The 24,752-nt window shown below is 51.7% G+C and overlaps 6 protein-coding genes across 6 annotated transcripts; 2 read left to right on the top strand and 4 right to left on the bottom strand.

Moving 5' to 3' along the window:
• Nucleotides 1-613: 613 nt before the first annotated feature.
• Nucleotides 614-3,052, top strand: GT037_004723 (uncharacterized protein; the record flags this gene model as incomplete). The annotated part of the gene is made up of 1 exon (XM_038929770.1): nt 614-3,052. One exon carries the CDS (start codon nt 614-616, stop codon nt 3,050-3,052), a length of 2,439 nt encoding a protein of 812 aa, XP_038788042.1.
• Nucleotides 3,053-4,009: 957 nt separating this feature from the next.
• Nucleotides 4,010-9,104, bottom strand: GT037_004722 (carboxy-terminal kinesin 2; the record flags this gene model as incomplete). The annotated part of the gene is made up of 9 exons (XM_038929769.1): nt 4,010-4,180; nt 4,233-5,857; nt 5,926-7,087; nt 7,145-7,181; nt 7,223-7,352; nt 7,681-7,762; nt 7,813-8,563; nt 8,664-8,904; nt 9,074-9,104. 9 exons carry the CDS (start codon nt 9,102-9,104, stop codon nt 4,010-4,012), a joined length of 4,230 nt encoding a protein of 1,409 aa, XP_038788041.1.
• A 1,110-nt stretch (nt 9,105-10,214) lies between these two features.
• GT037_004721 (phosphoprotein phosphatase) lies at nt 10,215-12,150 on the bottom strand (the record flags this gene model as incomplete). Its single annotated transcript, XM_038929768.1, has 5 exons — nt 10,215-10,427; nt 10,476-10,574; nt 10,627-10,776; nt 10,827-11,959; nt 12,060-12,150. The coding sequence occupies 5 exons, from the start codon at nt 12,148-12,150 to the stop codon at nt 10,215-10,217; spliced, it is 1,686 nt and encodes a 561-aa protein (XP_038788040.1).
• Nucleotides 12,151-15,188: 3,038 nt separating this feature from the next.
• Nucleotides 15,189-22,116, top strand: GT037_004719 (l domain-like protein; the record flags this gene model as incomplete). The annotated part of the gene is made up of 10 exons (XM_038929766.1): nt 15,189-15,400; nt 15,455-15,500; nt 15,557-15,714; nt 15,773-15,884; nt 15,944-16,504; nt 19,086-19,119; nt 20,542-20,924; nt 20,970-21,744; nt 21,800-21,804; nt 22,075-22,116. 10 exons carry the CDS (start codon nt 15,189-15,191, stop codon nt 22,114-22,116), a joined length of 2,328 nt encoding a protein of 775 aa, XP_038788038.1.
• On the bottom strand, nt 18,391-18,999 carry GT037_004720 (uncharacterized protein; the record flags this gene model as incomplete). The annotated part of the gene is made up of 2 exons (XM_038929767.1): nt 18,391-18,730; nt 18,878-18,999. 2 exons carry the CDS (start codon nt 18,997-18,999, stop codon nt 18,391-18,393), a joined length of 462 nt encoding a protein of 153 aa, XP_038788039.1.
• A 10-nt stretch (nt 22,117-22,126) lies between the features above and the next one.
• On the bottom strand, nt 22,127-24,385 carry GT037_004718 (uncharacterized protein; the record flags this gene model as incomplete). Its single annotated transcript, XM_038929765.1, has 5 exons — nt 22,127-23,268; nt 23,331-23,514; nt 23,563-23,570; nt 23,635-23,837; nt 23,895-24,385. 5 exons carry the CDS (start codon nt 24,383-24,385, stop codon nt 22,127-22,129), a joined length of 2,028 nt encoding a protein of 675 aa, XP_038788037.1.
• Nucleotides 24,386-24,752: the final 367 nt, after the last annotated feature.

The raw sequence follows: 24,752 nt of genomic DNA, 5'->3' as shown, positions 1-24,752 counted from the left end.
AGAATAACCCAAGTAATGGGCAGCAGGCAGTAAGTAATGCTCGCGCGTCCACTAGCGGTGGCTGTGCTCAAAGCCGTGTGGTAATTGAGGTGAAGGTGAGCAGGGGTCATGGATGGCCCCGCACCAGTTGTCGCAACAACTCGCTGCCCGCTTAGACCAGTTTCTAGTCTAAAGGTGGATTGTAAAAGTCGTCGCGGAGAAGCTTAGTTTGCTAGAGCTAAGTCGCAGCAACAAGAAGCGAATTGTGGCTGTACCTGGTGCCCGCATTTGGTTTCCTCAGCTCGGCACCGAGAAGGACCGTGGATCAGACGGCATGGTGATGCAAGGCCACTCAGCATTGGGCTGCCGAGCACGAAGACGTGTCATGACTGAAGTGGAAAAGACTGGATACGGATACCCCTGGTATGTTTCCGGTGAAAGCTCAAGGGTCCTAGGGCTGGGTAGCCGCTTCCGTAGTGTGTGACGCTAAACCACGTGCTCGCGCGGAACAGCAGGCGCGGTTTATCCCACCGAGGCGCGTCACCGTCACCTCTCTGGCCTTCACCCTCCGGCACGACCCCGCCTCCATGTCGCCCGCGCACAAGACGACGCGTCTCAACCGAATCGATACGCCATGACAGCCCCCCGTAGCACGCAATATGCGTCGACCATCGCAGCCATCACCGCCTCCCAAAATAGCGCGCCGGTCGCCGAATTTCGGTGCCTGTACACACAAGACGTAAAACGAAAGCAAAAACGATGGCAGGATGGATATCTCAAGTTCCACACGTTCAACAGCCGAGTCATGGTGTACGACCAAGCAAGAAACTTTCTGGGCGATACATACCACAAGGACAGCAACCAAATGCAGGAAGGCGATGAACTCACTTTGAACAACGGCGCGCTGGTAGAGGTCGCCGAGCCCATGGGCATCACACATACAGACCTGACACAACTACTCGAGAAGAAGACCAAAGAGCAGCCCCCACCCCGCCCGACCGTTCCTTCCCAACCGAAACCGTTCCAAAGACCGTCATCGGTAGCACCGGCCAATGCCCAGCGAAGCGCATCCCAACTGCGCCATAAATCACTCAATACCCTGCTTGGAACGCCGAAAGGGCCAATCGGGAAGGCCCAACCTATGAAGTCCCCGTACGAGGCTCGGAAGGAAAAAGAGAATGAACAGATTGAGGAAAGCGCGCCGAAGAGGCAGAAGACGGTCCAGCCAATCTCCAACCGGAGGGAGTCCAGCCCGGCTCAAGAAGAAAGCCCTGTAGCAAAGAGAGACTCGGCCATACCTCCAAGACAGCCGGAAGCGAAGAATGCCCGAAAACCTGCTAAGTTTGTGCCGCCGACAGCGACCGTCATTACGATAGAACCCGAGTCCGACCCTCATTCGGCGTATTTATCAGACGTAACGCTCCCAAGCACACCACCAAAACTTCGTAGGGCGAGGGCACAATCTGGCGTAGTTCATACTCCAGCTCCGCAACCCAGTATATCTCAGCAATCATCCGTACAAACTCCAAAGATACCTAAAGGTAAGGTGCCAATACCAAGCGCAAAGGCTTTAGAGACTCCAAAGCAACGGGCCCCACCATCCTCGCCCCCAGTGAGCGCCTCGAATCGCCTCATGAACGTCGATTTTGCGGTCCAACCGATAAAGGAGCCATCCAAAGACCCTACACCTCCAGCGCAGCCTTCGCCTCCTCCTAATCGCAAAGTCAAATCGCTCCGGTTGTCTACAGGTGTAAAGCGCGGAAAGTTGCTTTGTCAGTCTTTGCCCCAACAGACAGTAAGAGCTGGGGGCGAGGCCAGAGCGACCAGCTTCAAAGCCAGGGTTCGGCCAACATCACGCATAATAAGCAAGGAACCATCGCCTGCAGTGTCGCAAAACAGTAATCCTCCACCACAAGAACTTGTCTCTGAAGTGTCCAGACGGATATCCAAAGACAAGCGAAGAAGGACAGATGCTGAAGATAGTGACGATGTTGCGTTAAAAAGAGCGAGGGTCTCCAAGTCCCCATCACTGCCATCGTTGAGTGTCCTAGAAGATCCAGAAGTCATACATGGCTTCATGGATCAGCGACTATTAGTACCCTCGTCTCCTCCACAACCTCAGATCATATCTTCTTCTCTTCCAGAGAACGTTCCCCAGTCTAAACCGGCCATCACCAAAAAGATGAAGAAGATATCCACTGAATCATCACTTAAGCCCACGACTGCGAGACCAAAATCACCCCTATCAAAGGAAACTGTCCGGAAAGCGCAGTCACGAAACAGCATTGTAGAAAAGCCCGCGCCAACACACAAAGTCCCATCGCCTCCCATACCCACGCTCGATCCACTGATACCAGTATCGAGAGATGTGTCGCCAGTGCATACCGAAGCCTCAGAAGCACGATCACGTACGTCTTCAACTTCGCCTCGCAAAGTCCCCCTTTCAACCGGCGGCATCCCCAAGCGGCCACCAAAGCGGACCAAGAAGCAACCCACCTCATCCACCACGATAGAGGAAGACTCTGCTTTACCCCCTCATAATGAGCCCGTAGCTCTGCCGCCACATCCCCTTCGGGCAAACAAGAAAGGCCCCATGATGAGCACAACCGAACTAGCATCTCTTCTCCAAAAACCGAACAACCTGGCCAAGGTTCTCGCGGATCCCATTGAAGACGGCTCAAACATCACCAGTGCAGGAAAGTCGCCGAGCAGAAACTTCAGACGTGTCAGAAGTGAGAACGATGCACCGATACCCAGTGCAGCAGACGATTGGGAGAAGCGCAACCTAGCAAAAACCCCAAGCGATGCTACAGATCTCGTGGACGAACCGACCGTGACTGCCGTGACTGGGGAACCAAAGAAGAAGAAAAGCAGTGGGTTAGATGCATTGATCAAGCGAACGGATCCTAGACGGAAGTTCAAGAGGACGCAAAGCCTGCAGGTGGAAACCAATGTATCACCGCTGGCTGGGGTAGAGGTTGAATTACCGAGTCCTGTAGTGGACAACGATGTTGGACCATGGAGTACGGAGGCCGGCGACTTGTTCGACTGGAGGCCGCCCGGAAGGGGCTGAGATTAACAAGAGTACATGAAGAGTTTGCGTTGATTTGTGAGTGATTGTTGACAGCAATGTGGTATGAGGCTATGTAGCAACGATAACACGATATTGATACCCCACAGCATCTGCTGTTCTAATCGCCGCTTTTTTCCAACGGTGGTGTTCATCATCATCATCATGCTTTCACTAACCTCATTTCGTGGTTTCTTCCAAGCTTTGCTCTCCACATGAAACAGCTGAGGTTTGATTTCGAAGCTACGGAATCTCAGAACGAACACCTTGTGAGACAAATGCCTACTTGGTAAGCGCACAATCTGGAGAGCCATGGGATACCCTGCGCGGTCTGTAGGCTCTATATGCGATGGTAAGTTCAGCAAAATCTTCGAGTAGAAAAAGAGAGAGATACCATGATCTCATGGAGGCATATGCATCCCATTTGTTAGGAGTTAGGCGTCCAAGTCGAACGCCGGACACTGCACACACTGAAGTTGTGCGACATTCCGGTGTCGATTTTGGAAATAAGTGTGCAGGTATGGGGGGGTTCTGAATTCAAAGAGATGAGAGGAGCGCTAAGAGATGGATGTTAAGCCATCTAACGAACTTTCATGTCATGGCAACACCACCTAGTTTTGCTGTCTCTTCTCCTCTCATTATATCACTAGAAGTAAGATCAAGAATGAATATGCTTCGTTCATCGTTCTTCACATTGCTACCAAAAGAAAATCCTGAACGCCGGCATGTTGACTGTGCGCCACACGACTTTGCCCTGTTCAGATAAATCCTGGACTCCAAACCATGGCTATATACACCAAGCAAATCAATACTGACCTCGAACACTTCAAAGGCCACTGCTCGTGCATACAAGAGGATATATACGCAAACACCTCGTCCTATCCAGAACAACCGAACGCCCATCCTGTAGCACACAAGTGTCGCAGGACCCAAAGTCAATCTACGTCTTGACAACCAAGTCTACGACGTCTTGGTCTGCTTCTTCGCCGTTCCGATGTGCGTGTTGTAAACCTTAGTTGCAAATTTGAGACTCGTAATTGTCTCTTGAAGATGTGCTTGTAGCGGGCTGACCATGACGAACATGAGCGTTTTTGAATTGCCACCCAACGAGTATTGGAGGAGGTATGTGAGCTATGAAAATGTTAGTACAAGAGTTACTCCAGATCGAAACTGTGTAACATACCTTCGAGTTTCTGTATGGCACATGTGTGCCTTCCTTTGCCGATCCAAGAGCGTTGATGACATCTCCCAGACAGCTCAAACTCTTGTTGATGTTTTGTGTCTCCTTGAGGCGTGCACCTTCAGCTTTAGAGTGTTCAAGTCGCTCTGAGCCAGCAAGATCGACCAAATTGAGCGTGCCTTCGCTCCTTTCACCAGTAATCTCATTGATACCGACAAGCTTCAGAATGAAGACAGAGTGACTTCGACTGGAACGCATGTTGGCCTTGGTGGCAGCGACAGTCCTATTCTTGTCGGCGGTCGCTAAGATTTCCTCCACGCGACCTGGCCCGTCGAGCTTCACACTGACTGCACCGTCAAGGTTCGTTTGCTTTTTCGCCGCGTCATGTCGCACCTCGACCTTCTTCTTGTCTAGATCCTCTGAGCGGCCGAGCAGATCATTGTACGTCTCGTTGTAAACTTCGAGGAAAGAGCCTTCCATCTCGTATTTCCAACCCTTCTCTTGCAATCGCTGCGCTTCATCCCAGATCTGGGCTGTGGCACGGGGGATCATACCGTCAGCTGACGACATGGTATGTGTTTTTCCAGCTCCTGTTTGACCATAGCAGAAGATGCAGACATTGTATCCATCAAGAGCGCTTTGTACAAGCTGACTGATCTCCTCGAAAACTTCGCTGTTCTGTGACGCTGGGCCAAATACACGGTCAAATGAGTACGCATAGGCGGATGTAATGTCCTTGCCAGTTGCGCTTTGCTTGCTTGGGCCAAGCACTGCCACTTCTTTGCTGTCGGTATCATTGTCCGGGAACGAGATTTGCGCCGGATTGCGTTCGGTTTCATGAGCGGGTCGCACACGACACATAACTCTGATGTTGCCCTTGAGTTCCTGCACCTGGTTGAAAAGTTTTCGGCGTAGTGTTTCCTCTTGACGAAGCTTGTCTTGCGCTCTTTCAGCAGCTTCAATCGCATCTTGCATTCGTTTGTGAAGGTCATTGAAAGCTTGCGACTGGGCCTGGCTGTCGGACTCGAGGAAGTCGATCTTCTCCTTCATCGCCTTGTTCGCTGCGTCCAATGTAAGGTTGTTGCTTGTTGCTTCTGTGAGTTGAACTTGAAGGCTACTCTTGAGCATCCTCTCTCGGTCAAGCTCGGACTTGACATTGGTGAGTTCGCCCTGGACCAATTGAGCCTCACGGTGTTTTGCGTCTGCTTCCATCGCAGCTGCTCTAAGCTTTGAACCATACTCCTCCTCGATCTTTTGTGCTTCTTGTACGCGCCTGCTTCGCTCTGTTTCCGTGTCGGCGTCCAGTTTCTTCCGCAAGCCGGCAAGTTCTTCGTCGTGTTCTTTCAGCAGTTTGTCGATTCGTCCTTCGAGCTCGAGGCGTGTCTTCCTCTCGACCTCATCTCGTTCTCTCTCCATTCGGTCTGTGTCTTTCCGATGCCGCGACTCCAGATCCTCGACCTCAATGCGTAGTCTCCGCCGCACATCTTCAACTTCGTATGTGTGTTTCTGCTGCATCATCTCGAGTTCCATCTTTACTGACTTGAGGCAGCTTCGTGTATCGTCGAGCTCCGACTCTAGGCCCTTGTTTACGATTTCCAGACGGGCGCGAATAGTTTCGAGTTCCGTGACTGTTGGGAACAATATTAGCATAATGACGTCCACGGGCCGAGATGGAAGAGCGTTATCCTTGACCTACCGCGACTTTGAAGCTGCTGAATCGATTCCTTGTAGTCAGTAGCCTGTCGCACATCTGTCTCCATCTTCTCCTTGAACATGCGGAAGTCTCGTTCCATAGCCTCCATGCGTTCATTGTAGAAATCTGGACATCGATCGTTAGTGAAGCGATTCAGAAAGGGCTTTTGTGCTGATTTCCGCGGTGTATTAGATGGAGGCCGGAGCGGCGACGGGTCTACTTGTTGCTGCCGAGCCATTGTCGGCGTACGCTGGGGAAGTTGAGATGGAGGTATCTTTGGCTTGAGAAAAGGGTTTGTCCCGTAGTCAGAAGTCATACCACGTCCAATTTGACTGTCACGCACGTCTGCCTTGGCCGCGCCCAATGTGAGTGCGCCAACCGCTGTGCAGATGTCGTCGCAGTCTGTATCGGCAGGCTCTTCGATGACCGGAGTGACGGAGCGGAAGTGGGAAGGAGAAGAAACCGCTCGTGGACCTGAGGTACCAGCGATCCTGTGTTGGGATATATTGAGGGAGATTGTGCGCTTCTTCAGATAAGAAGGCATCCCACCAGGCACTCTTGCACTGGTGGAGGGGTTTGTAGAGATAAGAAATGGTTGCACACCTTTGCGCTCTGCTTGCTCACTGTCGTCATCGTCATCTCGGTTTAGCATTGCTGTCGCAGGGCGCGGCCCTTGCTGATAGGACTTGCTCCTAGCATGGCTTCCATGGCCATAGGCCGACTTGGGTCTCACAGTCCCGGAAGCCTTAGGCGCTCCGCCCACACTGCCACTGAGAGTAGAGGCTGCAGGATGTCTCACTGTCGGTTTCGTAGTGGCACGCGATGTGGACGCGGCGAGTCCACGCGGTACAATGCTTTTGATCCCACTCGATATCTTAGACGGCGGGGGCTTTAGTCGAGAAATGGGCTCGCCAGCCTGCTCTGCAAGAGTCTTCCGTTGCTTGAAAGCAGGCTCCGGTACTGGTGTAGTTAGCGACCTGTCCGGTGCTACTGGTATGGAGAGGGGCAGTGTACAGCCGGAGGGCTTGTGTTTCGCTGTAGGTATCGGCATTCCACTTCGCGCGTTGGCACCGGCTTCGTGCAATTCGCCGAGGGCGCGAGTCGGCGATGAGGTGATGTTGGAAAAGGTCGAGGGTGGTTTAATGCCTGAGCGCTTCGTGGTACCCTATGCAATGGTCGCGAAGTCAGACTTGCGCCGGGCAAGGGATGGGGGCATACGTACAGTGTTTTCGTTGGCAGCGTCCATAATCGAATCTTGTCTACCTACGTCTAGCGGACAAAGGATATCAGTAAAGCATACCCTGGCGCGGCCGAAAGCACAAGCGCGTCGTCGTTGTCGTTGACGTTGCTGTTGCGGAGGTCGGATATCGATTGTTTGGGCCTGCGCTCGGACGGTAAACAGAGGAAACCGCCATCCCTGTAGCCACATGCTAACTTCGGTTAGCTGGCATATCGCGAGCAACGCCGTGCCATCTCGACTCCATGCATGGTTTCGTGTATGCCAACCTCGATGTACGAAGCCTTATCGAACATAGATCGATAACCCATCTCGTAGTCTCTTCGATTGGACTTGCAATAGACATCTCCATGCGCCAGGACGAAGCACCTTCGTACCCAGAAACAGGAAGTCGGAACGAAGAACGTAAGAGAAGACAGAGGAAGCTAGATGTGGTCATTTTGAAAGTTCATAGTGATATCATATTGATATTGCATACTAGCGATAGCTGACTTAGTGCTATCAGCTCTGAAACTTCTTACTCAGCGATCTTCCTGTCTCAACCACCCATCCGACCTGTCCTTTCCGTGATCCACTACCTCCTCCCTCATCTATCGTTTCCTCCTGCCCCAAACTTTCAAAAATTCAACCTTATCCTCAACGCCTAACCCCACCCTCTTGACTCTGCCCAACCTCGCCAAGTCCTCCGCGACCCTTTCGAGGACCTTCTGTTCATCTTCGCTAACAAAACCATCAATGTCGTTCACAGCGCCGCCAACATCAACATCCATGCCATCACCAGCCTCCCCGTGCTTGCCACTGACTCCGTTTCTAAAGTCAGGTTGATCGAAGATATTTGCATCGTAGCCTGATGCCTTGATCGGTGTTTGCTTCGAACTCGATGTAGGACGAGAGGGCTGGTCCTGGCTGCTACTGTTGTATACACGCGAAGCGATGCGTACTCGCATTTGATGTGACGGCTTGCTGAGTAGGCCCCAGAACCACGATGCATATCCACCGGGAACGGGAGTTGTGACATCTTGGGGCGTGTACCGAAGATTAACAGGGTAGATCTTCGTCTTGCCATCTGCACTCAGCAGACTGGGGCATAGCGGGAGGATACCTCTGCCGTTTGTTGTAGTAGTCTCGGGAAATATGCAAATTATTCTGTTCGGGTTCTCGTCGGTGAGCTGTTTGAGTGAGACGAGTTTGGAGGAGTCGGGTGGAGAAAGGACGGGCGGGGAGAATGCGTGAAGGATGGCGCCCAGAAGCGTTATGCGTTCGACTTTTCGGTGGTCTGAATATGAGCGAGTGAAAATCGGTTGGAAGATACCGGCGAGGTAGAGCGGATCGAGGGGTGATGTGAAGGAGGACGCGATGATCGTGCCAGGTTTGGGGAGGTTGTTTTTCGCAGAGTGTAGTTGTCTGTCTGATGAGTTAGCAGCGACTCAGGGTATTCGACCTCCAGGCATGACTTCTATCTGACTTCCACCACGATTCAGCTGCAATCGACGTTTTGACGTACCCTCTCTTAACACCATCAACCTGCAAATCCACCCACCACACACCAGGGATGCCTAGCATCAGCCATAGCACCGCATACTTCAGCCTCCTCCCAATAGGAAGCCATTCCAATATTACGAAGTATAACAGTGAGAAAGCCACGACAAAGGGTGCGCGCACGCAGAAGAGGAAGAGGTATATTGGTGACCAGATGATGCCGACTGGCGGGGTAGGAACGGGAAGGAATGGCGCTATCGCCGTGCCTGTAGGTCTACTGTTAGCTAAATAGTTACTTTTTTTGTGGGAAACATATCACACGTTTGTACGTCGGAATCGACGGCGAAGGGCAGAATTAGACAAGGCGTCGTGGGAAGGGGACGTAAGAACACATTGAACTCTCCAAGAATCGCGGAGGAGTATCATTAAACGCACCTTTGTCGCGGAACTGACTATATCTCTCCATGACGAGTTATGTCGAGCAAAGAAAGATTCAGGTGTGGGCGTAGTGTCACCGAGCCATCTAAGGCGAAGCCAACTTGCAACAATCGCGAGCGGAATGAGCCTTTAGCGAGAATGAAGGATCGTCACAGCGAGGCTATGTGGACGAAGCAAAGACACAGGGCGCAGCGCTGCTGGTAGAGGCTGGACAAGCTTCTTACGTTGGACCCTTCCAGCGTGGCGAAGACGTAATGCGGAGTGTATTTGGGACGCTTTGGTCGGGACGCAAGGTGAGTGGTCATGCGAGTCATGTAAATTCGACATGTGAATGCCAAGACAGGCGTTCTGTTGGTCTGTCAACGTCATGTGTGCATGTGACACTACTGATAGGAAAGACATTGGACGGCACGGTCTACATCTAGAGCTTCTTGAGGGATTCTAGATCGTGGTCTGACCATGGGAAGTGGTATTGACTATCTAGTTACCAGTTGGCTAGCACTCCTGCCAGACTGTCAAGACAGACCCGTGGACATACATGAGCGAAGAAGGAACCGAGCCGAACGACGAGCAGCACTAATACACGCTCCAGTCGTGGGTATGAACAAACCATGCATGTTCCAGCCAGCAATGCAAAACCAACAAGAAAGCACACAAATGTACAAAGGAAATGGTATTGATGGTAAGTGCAACGCGACCCCAAAGAGTCTGGCGCGTCGCATATGTAGAAAGGGGTATGTGCCAATATTACTGCTTATTTTCGTGGCCTCTCCAGCCAAATCGACGCCATTCTGCGCCAATGTCCTCCGGTTTTGTTGCGTAAAAGAGGAATGTGACTCATTGCAGCTCGGGTGCTGGCGGGGGTGGGTATCGAAGCACATTGCGCCGAAGCCATGCTCGCGGCAGTGGAAATCAAACACGCAGAGTCTGAAGCTGCAAGATGATCCTAAACCACTAGTCTCATATCTGCCCCTCTCAGACCGCCTCTTGATGCAGATTACAACTGATTACAAAGTACAGGTTCGAAGCTGCAAGAGCAGCGCTCCTACGGCTTCGACTTGAAGAAAAGTGATTATGTCGGCGCGGTGAAAGGGCATGCGCAAGGGTGTTCTCTCATCACTGTCGTCTCAATTCATGCTTACAAAGCAACATCAAGCACCAGACTGACATCGCTGACCTGCTGGCCAGCCAGATCCTCAAGCACGGGTATCAGGTCGAGAAGCTCGTTGTCGTGTGCGTCAGAGAACCAGCTGCTGATAGGAACGGCGTGTTGCGGGTGGAAGATGTACGACGTGGGCGAGTTGTCGATGATGATGGTGTCCTTGAGATCGCGACCGATCTGTGAAAGGTCCTACAATGTGTTAGGGATTGAGACGTAAGATGATATAAGTAAACATACTTTGACATAGTTGCCCTGATGGTTGTAGCAACTTTCGCGGAATAGTCGGTGATGGACAACACCGTGGATGTCAAGCTGGTCGAGAAGTGGGTCACCGTACTGTAATGGTCAGCACACATTATGTATTAGCAAGATTTTAGACCAAGCTTACCTTTGATACAGACGCAGTGAACACAACGACCTCGTAGAGCTCGCCCACTCTCTTCATGAACTGGTCGACGCCAGGTCGCTTGATGACATAGACGTTGTGGTATTGTCCTTCGATCTCAACAGGGATGGTGAAGTCGGCTTGATGCAGAATCTGGTGCCGCATTAGTAAACAGAAGCAAACGCTCTATGTATCACACATACCTTAAAGCTGCTGTGGACCAAAGTCTCGTCCAGATCGAGAACCAAGCACTTCTTCCCTTGGAACCTAGGTGCAATGGGCCCCAAAAGATACTTTTGTGGCTCGGCCGCCTCAGCTACATCCGTAGTCTGGTGTTGCACTGCAACCTGCCTCTCGGCGAGCGGCGGGGGTGGAGGTAGATCAACCTTGGGATGCTCAGCTTCAGCCTCTGCATCCTTCTCCTCTCCCTCTTGATGAACATCATTGGTCGATAGCGGCACATCCTTCATCTCAATGTCGTTGTCGATCTGCTTCTGCTCTTCGGTCTGGTCCTGTATTATGCGCTCCTGCTCTGCTGATGGCCGAGGAAGTACCGGAGTAGCGGTGGGCGTAGGGTTTGTGATGCTTATCTGGGGATGGCCAGTCTGTAGAGTACCGGGCTGGGGCGGGGACACTGCTTCTGTTTGCTGCTTCTGGGATGGGCTTCTTGTGATGACCGGGGGCGTCGTTTCCACTGCTGGCTGTTCGGTTGTGCCATCGTTGTGGGTGGGTTTCTCAGCAAGACCTGCTCCTGATGTCTCGGTTCCATTCTTCTCATCAAGCGGGTCTTTTGAGTCCGTGTTGCTGGACTCAGCAACAGTAGGCTCCTGCTTCTTAATAGGAGTTGACTGAGACGTGCGGCCGGCGGGTACCTTCTGGGCTTGCTTGACATTTTCCAAAGGCGTAGAGTCGTCTCGGGATTCCTTTGGTGCAAAGCACGGCAGGCAGGACAACAGACCCCCAGACTTCTTCGTCTTACTCCGTGTCGATGCTGGACGGTTCGCTGTGGCAGGCACCGGGGGCGGTTGTTCGTTCTTTTCCGAGGGTGCAGCACGCGGGTGAGAGCGTTTGCTGCTCGCCGTGCTGCCAGCTCGTCGCTTGCCCATGAAGCTGCGCTTCGAGTGCTTGGAGCCTCGCCCAATACTTTCGGCGTCTGCTGCAGTTGCGCCGCTAAGGCCGGTGTTGGGGGTCTCGTTGGATTGCGACGCGGACTGGGGGACGTTCAAGAGGGTGCGCTTTTGGTTCGAATCGCCTTCAGCAGGGGCAGACGACGGGCCTTGCGACGAGGATTGACCTGGAGCGAAGGAGTTGGTGGCAATGGCGTTTTGCATGGCAGCTGCATTGTGTTAGTAATCAAGTCTTGGAGAGCGATGGTGGGTGATGGCGGCGGTGGTTGTGGTGTTGGTGTTGGTGATGATGATAGATCCAAAACATACCGGTGCCGTTGGCCTGCTCCGACGACCCTACTGCCCTGTCGGTAGACGGGCGGGTTGCGTCAGCAGAGAGCTGCGTCGGCTCGGTGCTCATGGCTGCGCGTCGAGTAAGTCAGACGCACAACGCGCAGGTGAGTTTGACGTGTAGTGATAGGCTTGGGTCGGATCAGAGGGCTCCTTGGGTCGTCGCGTGGTGGAACTCGCTCGTGGGTGGGAGCGGTGGATGGCTGGCTGGCAATGGCGTGGCCCGGTCGCGATTGCTTGGATTGATGCGCAAGATGGAAGGAGCGATCGCCTTGTCTCGCAGCTGGGGCAGTCGCTATCGTCGAGGGAGTCCGAGGGAGAGAGCGAGGGCGACCGGGAGCGAAGCTTGGATACGCTGCTTGGGATGAGGCTGGTTCGCTAAGGTGGACGGAAATGAGACGCCGTCTTTCACCGTCATGAGCGCCAAAGCTCCACAACAACCGCCAGTTCACTTGAGCAGCACGGCTTCCCTCACACGTTCGTTGGCGCGACGGCGACGGCGATTGCAATGTAGCCTTTGTATTTTGTGGTAGAGGCAATGCGCTCACAACGATGGCATTCTGCGAGCTGTATCGGGGCTGTGCAAGAGCTGCCACACTCGACGACAGGGGCCTCTTTATGGGGGACCCCCAATAACCATGCCATTTCGCCCCTAGCCTGCAATCGCCCTAGCCAGAGAGTGCATGGCCAGGCCCATATACAATACCCTCACTCCACGCTGCACATCTCCAAGGGAGGACTATTCATCATTCATTTGCCCAATCACATCCTCCACTGCATCGCGGCGCAGGCGCGTCACACAGGGAAATGACAGCCAAGCATCTTGATCAAAGGCACATTAACCAGAGCCCACAGCGAACATTTGCATTCTGCTTTGCCTCTAGACTCTAGACAATTACGCTTCGAGCCCTGCATAACCTCGTCTTCGCCAAACTTTCAAAGGCGACCGACTCCCAGGCCATGCGACCGTTCGTGCGGCCACAAGCTTGCAGGTTGACTCACGGCTAGGAACTTAGGCGCCATGGTACGGGGACGCGAAGTCGCCCTGGCCTATCACAACCAACATCAGCCGTAAGACCCGATGCGCTTCTGCCGCCATATGCTGGTCCAATATTGAGTGCGCCGGCATTATCCTTTCATCGATGCGCAAGAGTCACCAGCCGACTCTCAACATAACCGTCATGGCCATCGTCGTCGCAGCATCGGCGCGCTGGAGTCGTTGCTCTTGCTGTCACATGTCAGAGCCTGTCGTGTTCCACAGTGGCAAGCGCTGTGCAGGGCGGCCCGTCGCACGTCTGCCGATCTTGCAGCTTCATGCGATGGCATCCATGTCCACAGAGTCACGAGTCGCCATCCTTGGTGTGCGCCTACACGCTAATCGTCATCACCGCTGTGGTGGTGTAGTAATATACTTCGACGCAAGAGGCTCCCCGCAAAGCGCGCCATTGCCGAACGATTCCCAGAAATAAGATTCGCCCTCACAATATCCGGAGAATACGAGCCAACGATCAACCGACCGTTGCGTACTAATCTCATCCGACCAGCCTCAAGTCGCACATGCGAGGTGGCCAAAATAGACGTTTTCGTCACCGTACGACCTTCTCGAACGGCTTTCAAAATAGTGGTAGTATTTACACTTTCTAGTGGCACAAAAGGTTGACATGTGCATAGCCAACGAGGATGCCCCTTGACATTAGTCAAATCTCCTTTGCTCAAAGGTGGTGTCTTACAAGTTCTGCACAATGCTTCCATTTCCTCCTTCGCAAATCGTTCCGGGACACAGGTGAATCCTTCCCGAGTCTTCTGGCTGAACAAACTCTATTCTAGCCATGCCGTGCAGGATGACAGTTGGGCATGTCGCCCTGCGTTCGCTCTGTAGTAGAGATTCCTTGGTATAATTCGCCCCGTGTTCAGCAATGGTGCTGAACCAGCAGGACATGTATGCGACTCCGGTGGTGTGCATGCACTGCTATGCGGCTCCTGACGAGCCAGATATAGGTGAGAAACTCTGATGATGCACGCGTCTGGAAACTGTTTCGCATACTTTCTGAAGCTTCACATAGCGGGCGCATCGACTGCATATAGCTTCTGCAGCTCACCAACTCAGCCTAGTGCTAACGAAAGGGGGCCTAGGGGCGGGAACTACTGGCACTACGACTTCGCCGCACCAATCACGACTATTTTGTTTTCTGTTTTAGCTATTTGGGAAGACGATTGTCTCCATATCACCCCCAAAAGAGCTTCGGAGTTGGAGCTAACAGACGGAGTTTTGGCAATCTGTGCTAAAACACAACCTCATTGGTTTCTCTGGACCAGAGTGGAGACAGGCGGGTGTCTCTGAGTGGCGCGCTCCGTTGATCGTACGTTGCTTGTTCTGCGCCAAATCCGTAGCCCTGCCAGCAACTTTGTTACAACATCTGGCATAAGAAATCGATCGCCTTGGCGAAGGCAATTGAGTGACAAATGCGGTACCTCCTGTGGTAGACTTTGAATGGGAAAGCTACGGGCTTGCTCGGCTCAACAGTATTCCAATATTGTCGCAAGGTTTACAACCAAGAACATCAATGTCGGCACATCAGTGGGGGAATGCATTCCATGGCCTTATACTGAAATTATGGCATCATTGTCGGGTGTCCAGACTCAAGCTTCCGGTCGCTGCAACGTTGTCGCCGAAAACGTGGAGTATTCGTCAGAGCTCCACATCAGACATATGCCGTGCAGTATTTTACTCTACGGGTCTTCTCGAGCAAAAAAGCAAACACCGGCAATGCTTTGAAGTAGGTACTCGCCCGCCAGCCACACCGAAACAACGGTTTTGTTTATGTCGACCAAAGTCATCAACGATTTTTACCATGAACATTCTCACCCGTAAGACGCAGGTGGCACATGCATAGGAGTATAGTCCGAAAACTGGCTCCCGGCGATGAGACTAGCTCGTATGCCTGTTTCGATGTATATGTCGGGAAAAAGCAGTGCATGAATGACAGGAGCGAAGGGGTTTAAGATACTTGCGAGAGCCATGCATTATTGCGATGGTTGAGGTGTGAGCTGAGCTGCCCAACTTCCACTCCTTCTCGTGATTGATTCACGTCGCCATTTGCTTCGACTATGGCGCTGGCTACTAATTTGCAGCCGCTGGCTTATGCCGTGGCCTACGTTACCTTCTTTTTGGGCACCACTTCGACTTTCTTGAGATTCTACTGTCGCTACATTGTATCGAGGATTTGGGGATGGGATGACTACTTCGCTGTGGTGGTCTTCATCTTCAGTCTCGCTCAGCAAGGTGTTTTGCATATGTTTTTGTACTGGGGATGCGGATTGTAAGAACCACAGCTACTTCAAACCGAGAAGCTAAGGCTAACAGATATATGCAGACATATGGACGTTCTTAATACCATTCAGCAATTCGAGATTGTCAAGGTATGTCCATGTCCGAGACGATTCAGTAAGAGTGCTGTACTGACGGATTGCATCAGTGGCTTTTTGTCGAGGAGATAATCTACTACTCTGTTCACTGGGTCATTAAATCCGCTTTTCTCTTCTTCTACCTCCGGTTATCACCCGATACTACCGCCTTCCGGTACGCCGTCTACGCTGGCGTGGGTTTGAACACTATTGTATGGGCGTGCAATATGTTAGTCATCCTCTTGTATTTGCCTCACACCCGTACAAGACTAATGTAGCATAACCAGGCTTCTTGCTTGCATTCAGTGCTTGCCTTTTGACGAAATCCTGCATCCAGGCACGCACGCAGACGCCTACTGTATGCACAAACTTATCGTCCTCATTGGACCATGCTTATTGGTAAGCACCCTTTTCTTGTTATATTCTCGAATCCCCCCAGCTAACCTGAAACCTCTTAGAACATCGCCTTGGATCTGTATATCCTCATTCTGCCCATTTCTACCATCTGGAACTGCCAATTGCCTTTGCGTCGCAAGGTCGCCGTCCTCAGCGTTATCGCATTCGGTAGCATATCCGTCATCATCGCAACCTTCCGCCTGATTCCCCTACTCCAACTCGGTGACCAGTCCGGTGAGCCCGTTGATACCTCTTGGATTCTAGGTAAAATGGTCATCATCGCCTCACTTGAGGTGCAATTCGCCATCGTCGCCGTCAACCTCCCTCTACTCAAGAAACTCTTCACAAGCCTCGCAGACGACGATAGTCTAGTAGAAGCACCGCAAGACTGGAAGTGGAAAGCCCGCAGACTATCCTCAAACTGCAGCGACGACTCGGAAGATGACGATTTCTATGTTTCTGGAGGAAACGGACGCGGTCATCACTGGCGGAAGAGCAAAGCTATGTCCCACGACAGTTTCAGGGCAAGCATCGCTTCGAGTCTGGCATCTGACGAAGCATCTCTTGAGGCTGGTGTGGCTGTCGCACTGCCAGTACTATGGGTCAAGACCAATGTGCAAACGGTCAGAGTGGGAAGAGGTCATGTTAGCAGAGGACATGTGGTTAGGAGTCTGGTTAGATATAGTTTCGAGAGGGTTGAGGATTGTTTCCCTAGAGGCCACTTCTTGAGGACCTATGGCAGGCCCGAGTCGAGGAGACCGATGAGCATTTTGCCGACTTGTATGGAATTATGACAGGTTTCAATGAATGGATATGAGATCTTATCGCAGTGTCGTGCATGCTACAAATGCTTCTTGCATAATGTTGACTTTCGGAGTGCAATATCCCGCGGTCTCGAATCGCCGTACATTACACGGAGAAATTGTTGCCGGCTGTCTACGAAGAGAAAAGAGCAAGTATGACAATAGATACTACATCTTAGAGTTTGGATCCAATGGGCAGATTGAGGATCTGTGGGCAGCTTGTGCAGAATCAGGAGGTCTTCATGCTCGTTCCGTGCATTAGAAGTATAGTCGTGGTCTGCCAAAATATGAGGTTATTCAAACTAGAACAAGCTCTCTGAAGGCTAAGTTCACTTATGTACAAGGTTCATAAAAGTGTTTGCAGAGATACCACGCACTGAACAACTGTGAGCAAGCCTTGGTGTTGTACATGTAGTGCATTGATGGGGCACAAGTTGACGACAGTCAGTCATAGGAGAGACAAGCATTGATTGTCCTTTCCACCGACTATTTCGCCAAGCATCGTAATTATCCAGCTGCCAAGTTCCATGAGGAGCATCGAGCAAAACTCAAAATTGCTCTAGAAAATGTTGCTTTGAGAATTGTAGCGGTCAAATCCGGCGCGCCTCGTGTGCCGGTACACTAAAAAAGTCGTCCTGTCTTGTATATATTCGCATGCTGGATTCGTGCCTGTATCTTGTTCTGCTTCCCGCAATGGAGCGGCAATACGCCTCGAGACAATTGTTCGCAAATCCACAGCTTCAAGACTTGGAGCTATCGAAACAATTCTCCTATATCTCGCGCTGCATCCCACTAATGACACCTACTATATCTCTTTATCTTCCGTACTATCCATCTCTTTTACGTATTGACGGGTTCTAGAACAACATGCGAGATTGGAGATTGCGGCGCAGCCACTACTACACCACCACCCGTCTACCACCACCCGTCTGTCGACCCCGCTTCTCGATAGCTTGTTGCGACCAATCCGGCAGGTACATTCACGATACGCGCCATGATCCCACGCAAGCTTCAAGGTGTATATAAAGTAATGCAGCACAGCAATCCACTACTTGTAACACTGTTTACATCTTGCTTCCCTGATCATCCGACTTAGGTACAATGTCCACTCTCGCTACCCAAAAGGCAACGACGCAGACCGTGCTCGATGCATACAATGCATGGGACATGGAGAAGATACTAGCTTTTCGAGCGCCAGACTGTAAACAACAAGTCATTCCTGCATCCATGGGGCGACCAAGTATGAGCAATGACGAATACCGCGAACGCCTAAAGCAAATACTGCCATGCTTCAGGAACTTCACTGTAAAGCACACGGTGTATTGCCTGGGAGACTTGCAGGCGGCTAACGTCGTCCTAGGTTACCGTCCACACAGCGGTGCATGATGCGGACGCGCACACATGTATCATGCATGCGACAAGTACGGCCGATACTGACATTGGACCATACGCAAACGAATACGCATTAATTTTGCATTTCACCGAGGATGGGAAGAAGGTTACCAAATTTCTGGAATACGTAGACTCGGCTTATTCGATAAAATTCTTTGCGGCGCTGGCGGCGGCGGGACTTGGGACTTAGTGGGACTGCAGAATGACGATTCCAGACGTGGCTAGATCATTTGGATATGTAGCATTCGCTGTGCTCTACTACGTTCAACCTCGGTTCAACCGATTGTCACCTACCTTGTCCCTCCGAAACCATGCTACCGCTTCTCGAAATCACCTTCAGGCTTCCCCGGTGAATGTGTTTGCACATGATTGTCAAATTCCTTGCCTGAGAATTTGCCCTCGCGAACTTTGTTCTGGTTCTTGTGCGCCGCGATGCTGTGTTTGTTGACGCTGTCGCCATGGCGGTCTTCAACGGGCTTGGGGACGTCGGAGGCGTAGGCGGATTCGTGTCGGTGTCCCGGCCGAGTGGATTTACTGTGATCCGGGGGGCTGGGAGAAGTGGAGGAGGCTGGAGAGGGTGAGGAAGCCGGGGAGGGTGAGGAGCTGGTGGTGTAGTAGAGGGCCGCGGCACCGACGGCGGCGGTTGTGGTGAGCCTTGGGTAAGTCAGCACGGTGTGTGTCGTTTGAAGGTAGGTAGAGTAGGAAGGCGTGTCCAGTGGGTTGTCCAGCGGGTTGGCCAGCGGGTGTTGTGATGCAAGTTGCGGCGCGATGAGAGTTTGTGATGGGATCTCGACTACTCACCACGTCAATCGCGAAGATACCTTCAGTGTTTCTTTGGTGCGCTGATCATAGTTGGTCGCATACTGTCTCCTCGCTGCTAGACAGACCTGGCGCGGTGCGCGGGATAGAGCTCGTAGTGACATTGCTTTTATGGAAATTATTGTGGAAAGATTGGAAACGGTATACAATGAGCCAGATCGTCTCTAGTAGAGATTATTGCGTATTGTAGATTGCCACTGGCCAATTCGGTCGCAGATACTTGGGTATGTATAAACGGTGTGTTGTTCGCGCGCTGCAAGGTACGCTACCTACGTCATCAACGTGTTTACGCGCCTGCTTTCTGGAACGCCGCGTCTGCAAACGTCCCTGGCGTGCGTCACCATCACGGCTATCATTGGTGGAACCCTGCGCCTTGCTACTGCGAGTCGTGAACGAGTGGTCGCGGATCGTGTATGTGTGTAGACAGATGGCGTCTCGTATCGAAATTCCTACTTTACCCACAGGTCAATGCTGGAAACAACTAAAGCGCGCGAAGAGGCAGAGGGGGGTACGCAGCACTGAGACGGTAAGGACGAAGAGCACCCAGATATACAAGAATGCCTATGATAACAGATCTATCAGTCGATTGTGGCTTAACGCCTTATTTGCAATTCCCTAACGGTGTTGAGACGGGGACCGCCGGGAGTTTATGCGTGGCAGCACTATCCTGTAAGCCTTAGTCTCGAATATCATGTACTTGTCTCGAGTCGAGCGTCCGCCAGTTGAGGCTTTGTTCTTGTTGTAGATTGCAGCAAAAAAATATAGAAAAAAACATCTCACAATTGTAGAGAAGGATATTTTGCATCCTCCGGGAGTCGAACCCGAGCCAATTGCTTGGAAGGCAATTATCCTACCGTTGGACCAAGAATGCTGGTTGGTAAGATAGGGGAAAAATTATAAGAAAAACCTATGTCTCTACATCTTTGTACTGTAGGCTGGGGTCACGATGCTCGGAAAAGCGTTGACGGACGCTCAAGTACCACAGCTGTGGGCCTTTTCTCAACACCAAGGTGATCTGGTCCCAATGCTCGGCCACGACATTACAAAGAGCAACCAGCAGTCACATACCCCCGCATTATAGTAGACGAGATCCTGTTATGGAGATTCAAATAAAGGTGGTATCGTGTGCGTCCAAAAGGTCCTCCATTGAGGCATGCCGACGTGTTCAAGGAGTGCATATGCTCTTCGCCTTTCAAAATATCCCCAATGAAATCAGGATTGGCGGAACAGTTATACCACACCAGCTTCTCTTTACTCAGCTTAGAGGCGCACAGCTCTTTCTAAGCTTGCAGGTTGGTATGCGAAAGTGATGCCTGTAACGACAACATGGGCTGGATCACTTAGGGAATAGGCAACTCGAATGGATCCTGTTTCTAGTCAGTCATGATGAATCAAAGCTCATGTGAAATGAGTGTGGCTGTCTCCAGAGTGTAGCTGTAATGTCTAGCTTACACGTCGACGGCGGTGGTGGAATGTTGGTGTTTCGATCGTCCACGATCGTCATCCCGCTGGACCCTTGCTTAGTCTGCGATTAATTGTCAAACGACGTAACTTCCACCACCCCCCAGATCACGGCTGGACACGCGGCTGCCTAGACATCAAATCTGCATATCAAGATTTCCACGTGTATTAAGAAGATATTGCAGTCGCCTCGTCAGATACCGACAGCCTGCGCGCAATGACTGAGCCAAACTCTGCCCCGCACGACGAACGCGACCCCGCGGCCACGGTCGACGCGAACGAAACACGCGATGACGACAAAGATGGGCACAAACCACGAGACAGCAGCGGCTGGGACGGGAAGCTGCGCATAGACAAGATGACTATCGGCGACGAGCCTAGAGATCCACATGCACAGGTCGTGAGCGACCCGGAAGTATCAGACGATGAGGGCCCGCCCCCGGAACAGCTGGCCGCAGATGAGGATTTGCTCGATGATACGCCGGAAGACGAGGATGACATAGAGATTGTCCACTCCAAGATTTCAGACATGTCGGCGTTACGGTTGGAGCGGTTCAAGCAGATGAAGGTATGCTATCGTCTGCGTCGTGAATGATTTTGCCTAATGTCACAGCGTCTTTGCTTGCGCCAAAACCGCATAGAAAGCATCGCGATACCCGAAGACGTCGCACCCACTCTCACAGAAGTCGATCTCTATGACAACCTGATAGCGCATCTCAAAGGGCTCGATGCCTTTACCGAACTCACGTCGCTCGACCTTTCCTTCAACAAAATCAAGCATATCAAACGGCTGAACCATATGACCAAGTTGAAGGACCTATACTTTGTGCAGAACAAGATCAGCAAAATAGAGAATCTCGACGGGCTATCGAATCTGCGACAGATCGAGCTTGGCGCAAACAGAGTGCGAGAGATTGAAGGACTGGAGACGCTGACGGGGCTGGAAGAGTTGTGGCTGGGCAAGAACAAGATCACTGAGATCAAAGGTCTGGATAGTCTCACCAACCTCAAGATTCTCAGCATACAGTCGAATCGTCTGCGCTCGATAACGGGCCTGGAAAAGCTCGTCAATCTCGAAGAGCTGCACATCTCGCACAATCTCCTCACCGAGATATCAGGCCTGGAGAACAACGTCAATCTAAACGTCATCGACATCAGCGCGAACCCGATCGAACACCTCACCGGGTTGAAGGGCCTCAAACACCTCACGGAGTTCTGGGCGAGCAACTGCAAGTTGAGTGACTTCAACGAAATCGAGAAGGAGCTGAGGGATAAGGAAGAATTAGAGACAGTCTACTTTGAGGGTAACCCACTGCAAAGGTCACAGCCAGCGTTATACAGGAACAAGGTCCGGCTAGCGCTACCACAGGTTGTGCAAATTGATGCTAGTAAGTCTCTTCCACTTCTCAGCGTTTCCAAGAACAGAACTTAATGCCACGACAGCGTTCGTAAAACAAGTTTAGGTGGACGGGTCTCAAAAGAGATATGGAAGTAGAGGCAAGGCATTTACATGGCGCACTGGGAAGAAGCTACAGGCGTTCAGGCAAGCGTACATGTGGCACAGAGACGCGGTGATGATACCCAATAAATGCATGGTATTGTTGACTGGATTATTGCCCATGCAGTTCAAGAATGACCAACAACGCAACAGGCACGATGCAACGGGTCGAGACTCGATGAATGCAAGCTCTCTGAATTCTGCTTACTTGACCAGACAGTCTAGACGGGTTTCGCCTCTGAAGCCTGCTTGGTATCTATAACACTATCCATCTACTCTGGGACCCAGTCAGGGCCTTCCGCCTGGTAAAGTATCGGCTTCGGGTTAACACAGAGCTTTCCATTTTCATTTGGCAACCCATCGACACTGCGTACGTTGAAAAACTCGCTTCCCACTGCACCTGTGGCCCAGAAAAGGTTGAACGGGTCAAACTTGCGCTTCGCTTTCAGGAGACGCGGATAAAAGCTACCCCAGAACGACCACTGGAAATTAGGTTCAAGACGATCTCCCTCCGAAAGGTAGGATCCGGAGCCGGGCGTGATGTCGCGCCACTTTTGCATGACGCCGTAGGTCATGTTGAGGCGCTCCTCGATAATCTCCGCAGCTGGATTTGTCATGTTGAGAACAGTACCGGTGATAATAAAACCAAGCATGTTGCGCCAAGCCGGGTTGACAGAATTATCAGGGCGTCCACCCTTTTCCCAAGATGGTGCCATGTTGTAGCCAATCAGCGCCATACCTTCATCAACCGCCCCCCAGAGAGCTTCGAAAGTCTCATCAAAGATAGATTCGTTTGCCCAGTTGGAACGAGGAATCATACGCGAGGTAGTGGCGACGCCATTGCTATTGACACCTTCCACAGGGAAAGAGCCATTGTAGGCATCGTAGAATCCGTTATACTGTGTCCATTTGGGTTCGACGAAGATCCCGAGCGCAGCCATATCCTTTACCCAAGGGTCAACAAGAGCTTTGGCCTCTTCAACAGTTTTTCCGGGAGCGAAAAACGGCGACATGTCCATCATGATCGAGTCTGGCGATGGAAATACCTTCCAATACGCGTAAGTATTGTTGTCAGCGTTCTGTGGAAAGTACTTCATGTATGCCTTTAGTCCTTGCTTGAAGGCGTCGGTGCTGACATTCTTGCCTGTGGTGACGAGCCAGTTGGCGGAAGCGATAGGTTGATCCGGGTGCATCTTGACGGTGACAGAAGTTACAACACCGAAGGTCAGACCTCCACCACCACGTAGTGACCAGAAAAGCTCAGGGTTGTTTTTCTTATCAGCAGTCACATAGCGACCATCTGCCATGACGACCTCCATGGAAAGCACATGGTCAGCGCCGATGCCAAGGGATCCCGATAGAGGCGAGTGGCCACCACCTTGGATCCATCCGCCCATCGCGCCGACAGTAGGACCTAGATGAAAACAAAAAGTCAGTGTTTATCTCACACAAGTATCGTAGGGAGCAGATACTGACATTCTCCTCCCATGATAGTACCACCGAAGTCTCTCGCAGCCGCGTAAAGCTCAAAGCCTTGAGCGCCCGAGCCAGCTTTGATAGCAGGACCAGAGTAGTCATCCGACTCGTAATTCTCAATGAACGCGATGTCTGTCAGGCCATGAGTCCATACACTAAGGGAGCCAGCACCACCACTCTTCCCCTAGATACTGTCAGCAAAACATCGACAACTTGAAGGCGAAGAACATACGGCAAAATCTGAGAGTGGGTATACGAAGTCAGTACCCGTCTCACATGCATCTCATACAGGGACATTACTAACCATGACCGGTGTTACGAACGACGAATCGGACGCCCGTGTTTCGAGCAAAGTTGAGTGCCAGCTGAATCTGGGCAGTAGTCGAAGCATTGACGACGTAGAGAGAGTAGCCTCCTTGGGTACACTGTTTGCTGTTGTATATCTGAGGCGGTTGGCATGTACTTCCTTGGTACAATGGACTCAGCATCTCAATGGGGTCATCCAACCTGGTCGTATATATCAGTCAACAATTACTTGAAGGTGGTATGCCATGTTTGACGTACTGTGAGAATGGATCCGTCCATGACTTGGTCATAGCATCGCAAGCGCTCCGGTCGATGCCACCCAAAGTACTGTTGTAACAGATGTGTGCCTGTGGAAGAGGCTTCATCAGAGCACCATTGGTGACATCATTGAGTGCTGACCAGCTTGCCTCCGCTGGCCAATCTTCGTCGCCAGGGAAGACTTTGCATTCGCGGCCGTTGAAGGTGTTGTCTGTGTCAAGCACGACGTCGCTAGCAATGTTGTGCGAAGCGAATTGGAAAAGAGACTTCAAATCAGCTGGTACTGAGGCCAGGGCTTGCTCGATGGTCGTGTCCGTCAGGGACGACTGTTCCCAGTCGAAGCGAGGAAGGGTACCGTCAGCTGTCTGCTCGATGCGTGCAAAATTGCCCGACTGGCGATCGGCAAGACGCATGGGAGGTTCTGCGGAGCGAGGCGCGAATCTGGCTGCAGCGGATGCTACAAGGAGCGCGCTAACAAACGAGGAAACCATGGTTGCGGGTATCGAGCCGCAATGAAGAAACAAGAAGTCTCCGAGAGCCTAGAGGATGGAAAAAGAAAGCGAGAGAATGAGGCTATTTGAAGAAGACAAATTAAGAGTCGTATGCCGTCTCCGCCCACTGGATTGACTGCCGAAATCTCGCTCGATCATAACTGACCTCGATAGTAGTACACGATTCATGTTTCGCCTCACAGCAAACGTGCGGATTCTGCGGGTTTTGTGGGGTCTGACCTAGATTTGGGTAACGGCCCGTGGTGCCTCTTGTCTATGCCGGCGTTATGAACCGTCTTCACAATGTGTAAAAGGCACAGCCCTAAAGATGAGCGAACAAGCGTATGTATCCTCGAAACCATGTCTT

The sequence above is a fragment of the Alternaria burnsii genome (assembly GCF_013036055.1).
Source record: "Alternaria burnsii strain CBS107.38 chromosome Unknown 698, whole genome shotgun sequence".
In the NCBI taxonomy this organism is placed as follows: Eukaryota; Fungi; Ascomycota; class Dothideomycetes; order Pleosporales; family Pleosporaceae; genus Alternaria; species Alternaria burnsii.
This window is presented reverse-complemented; position numbering and strand designations above follow the sequence as displayed.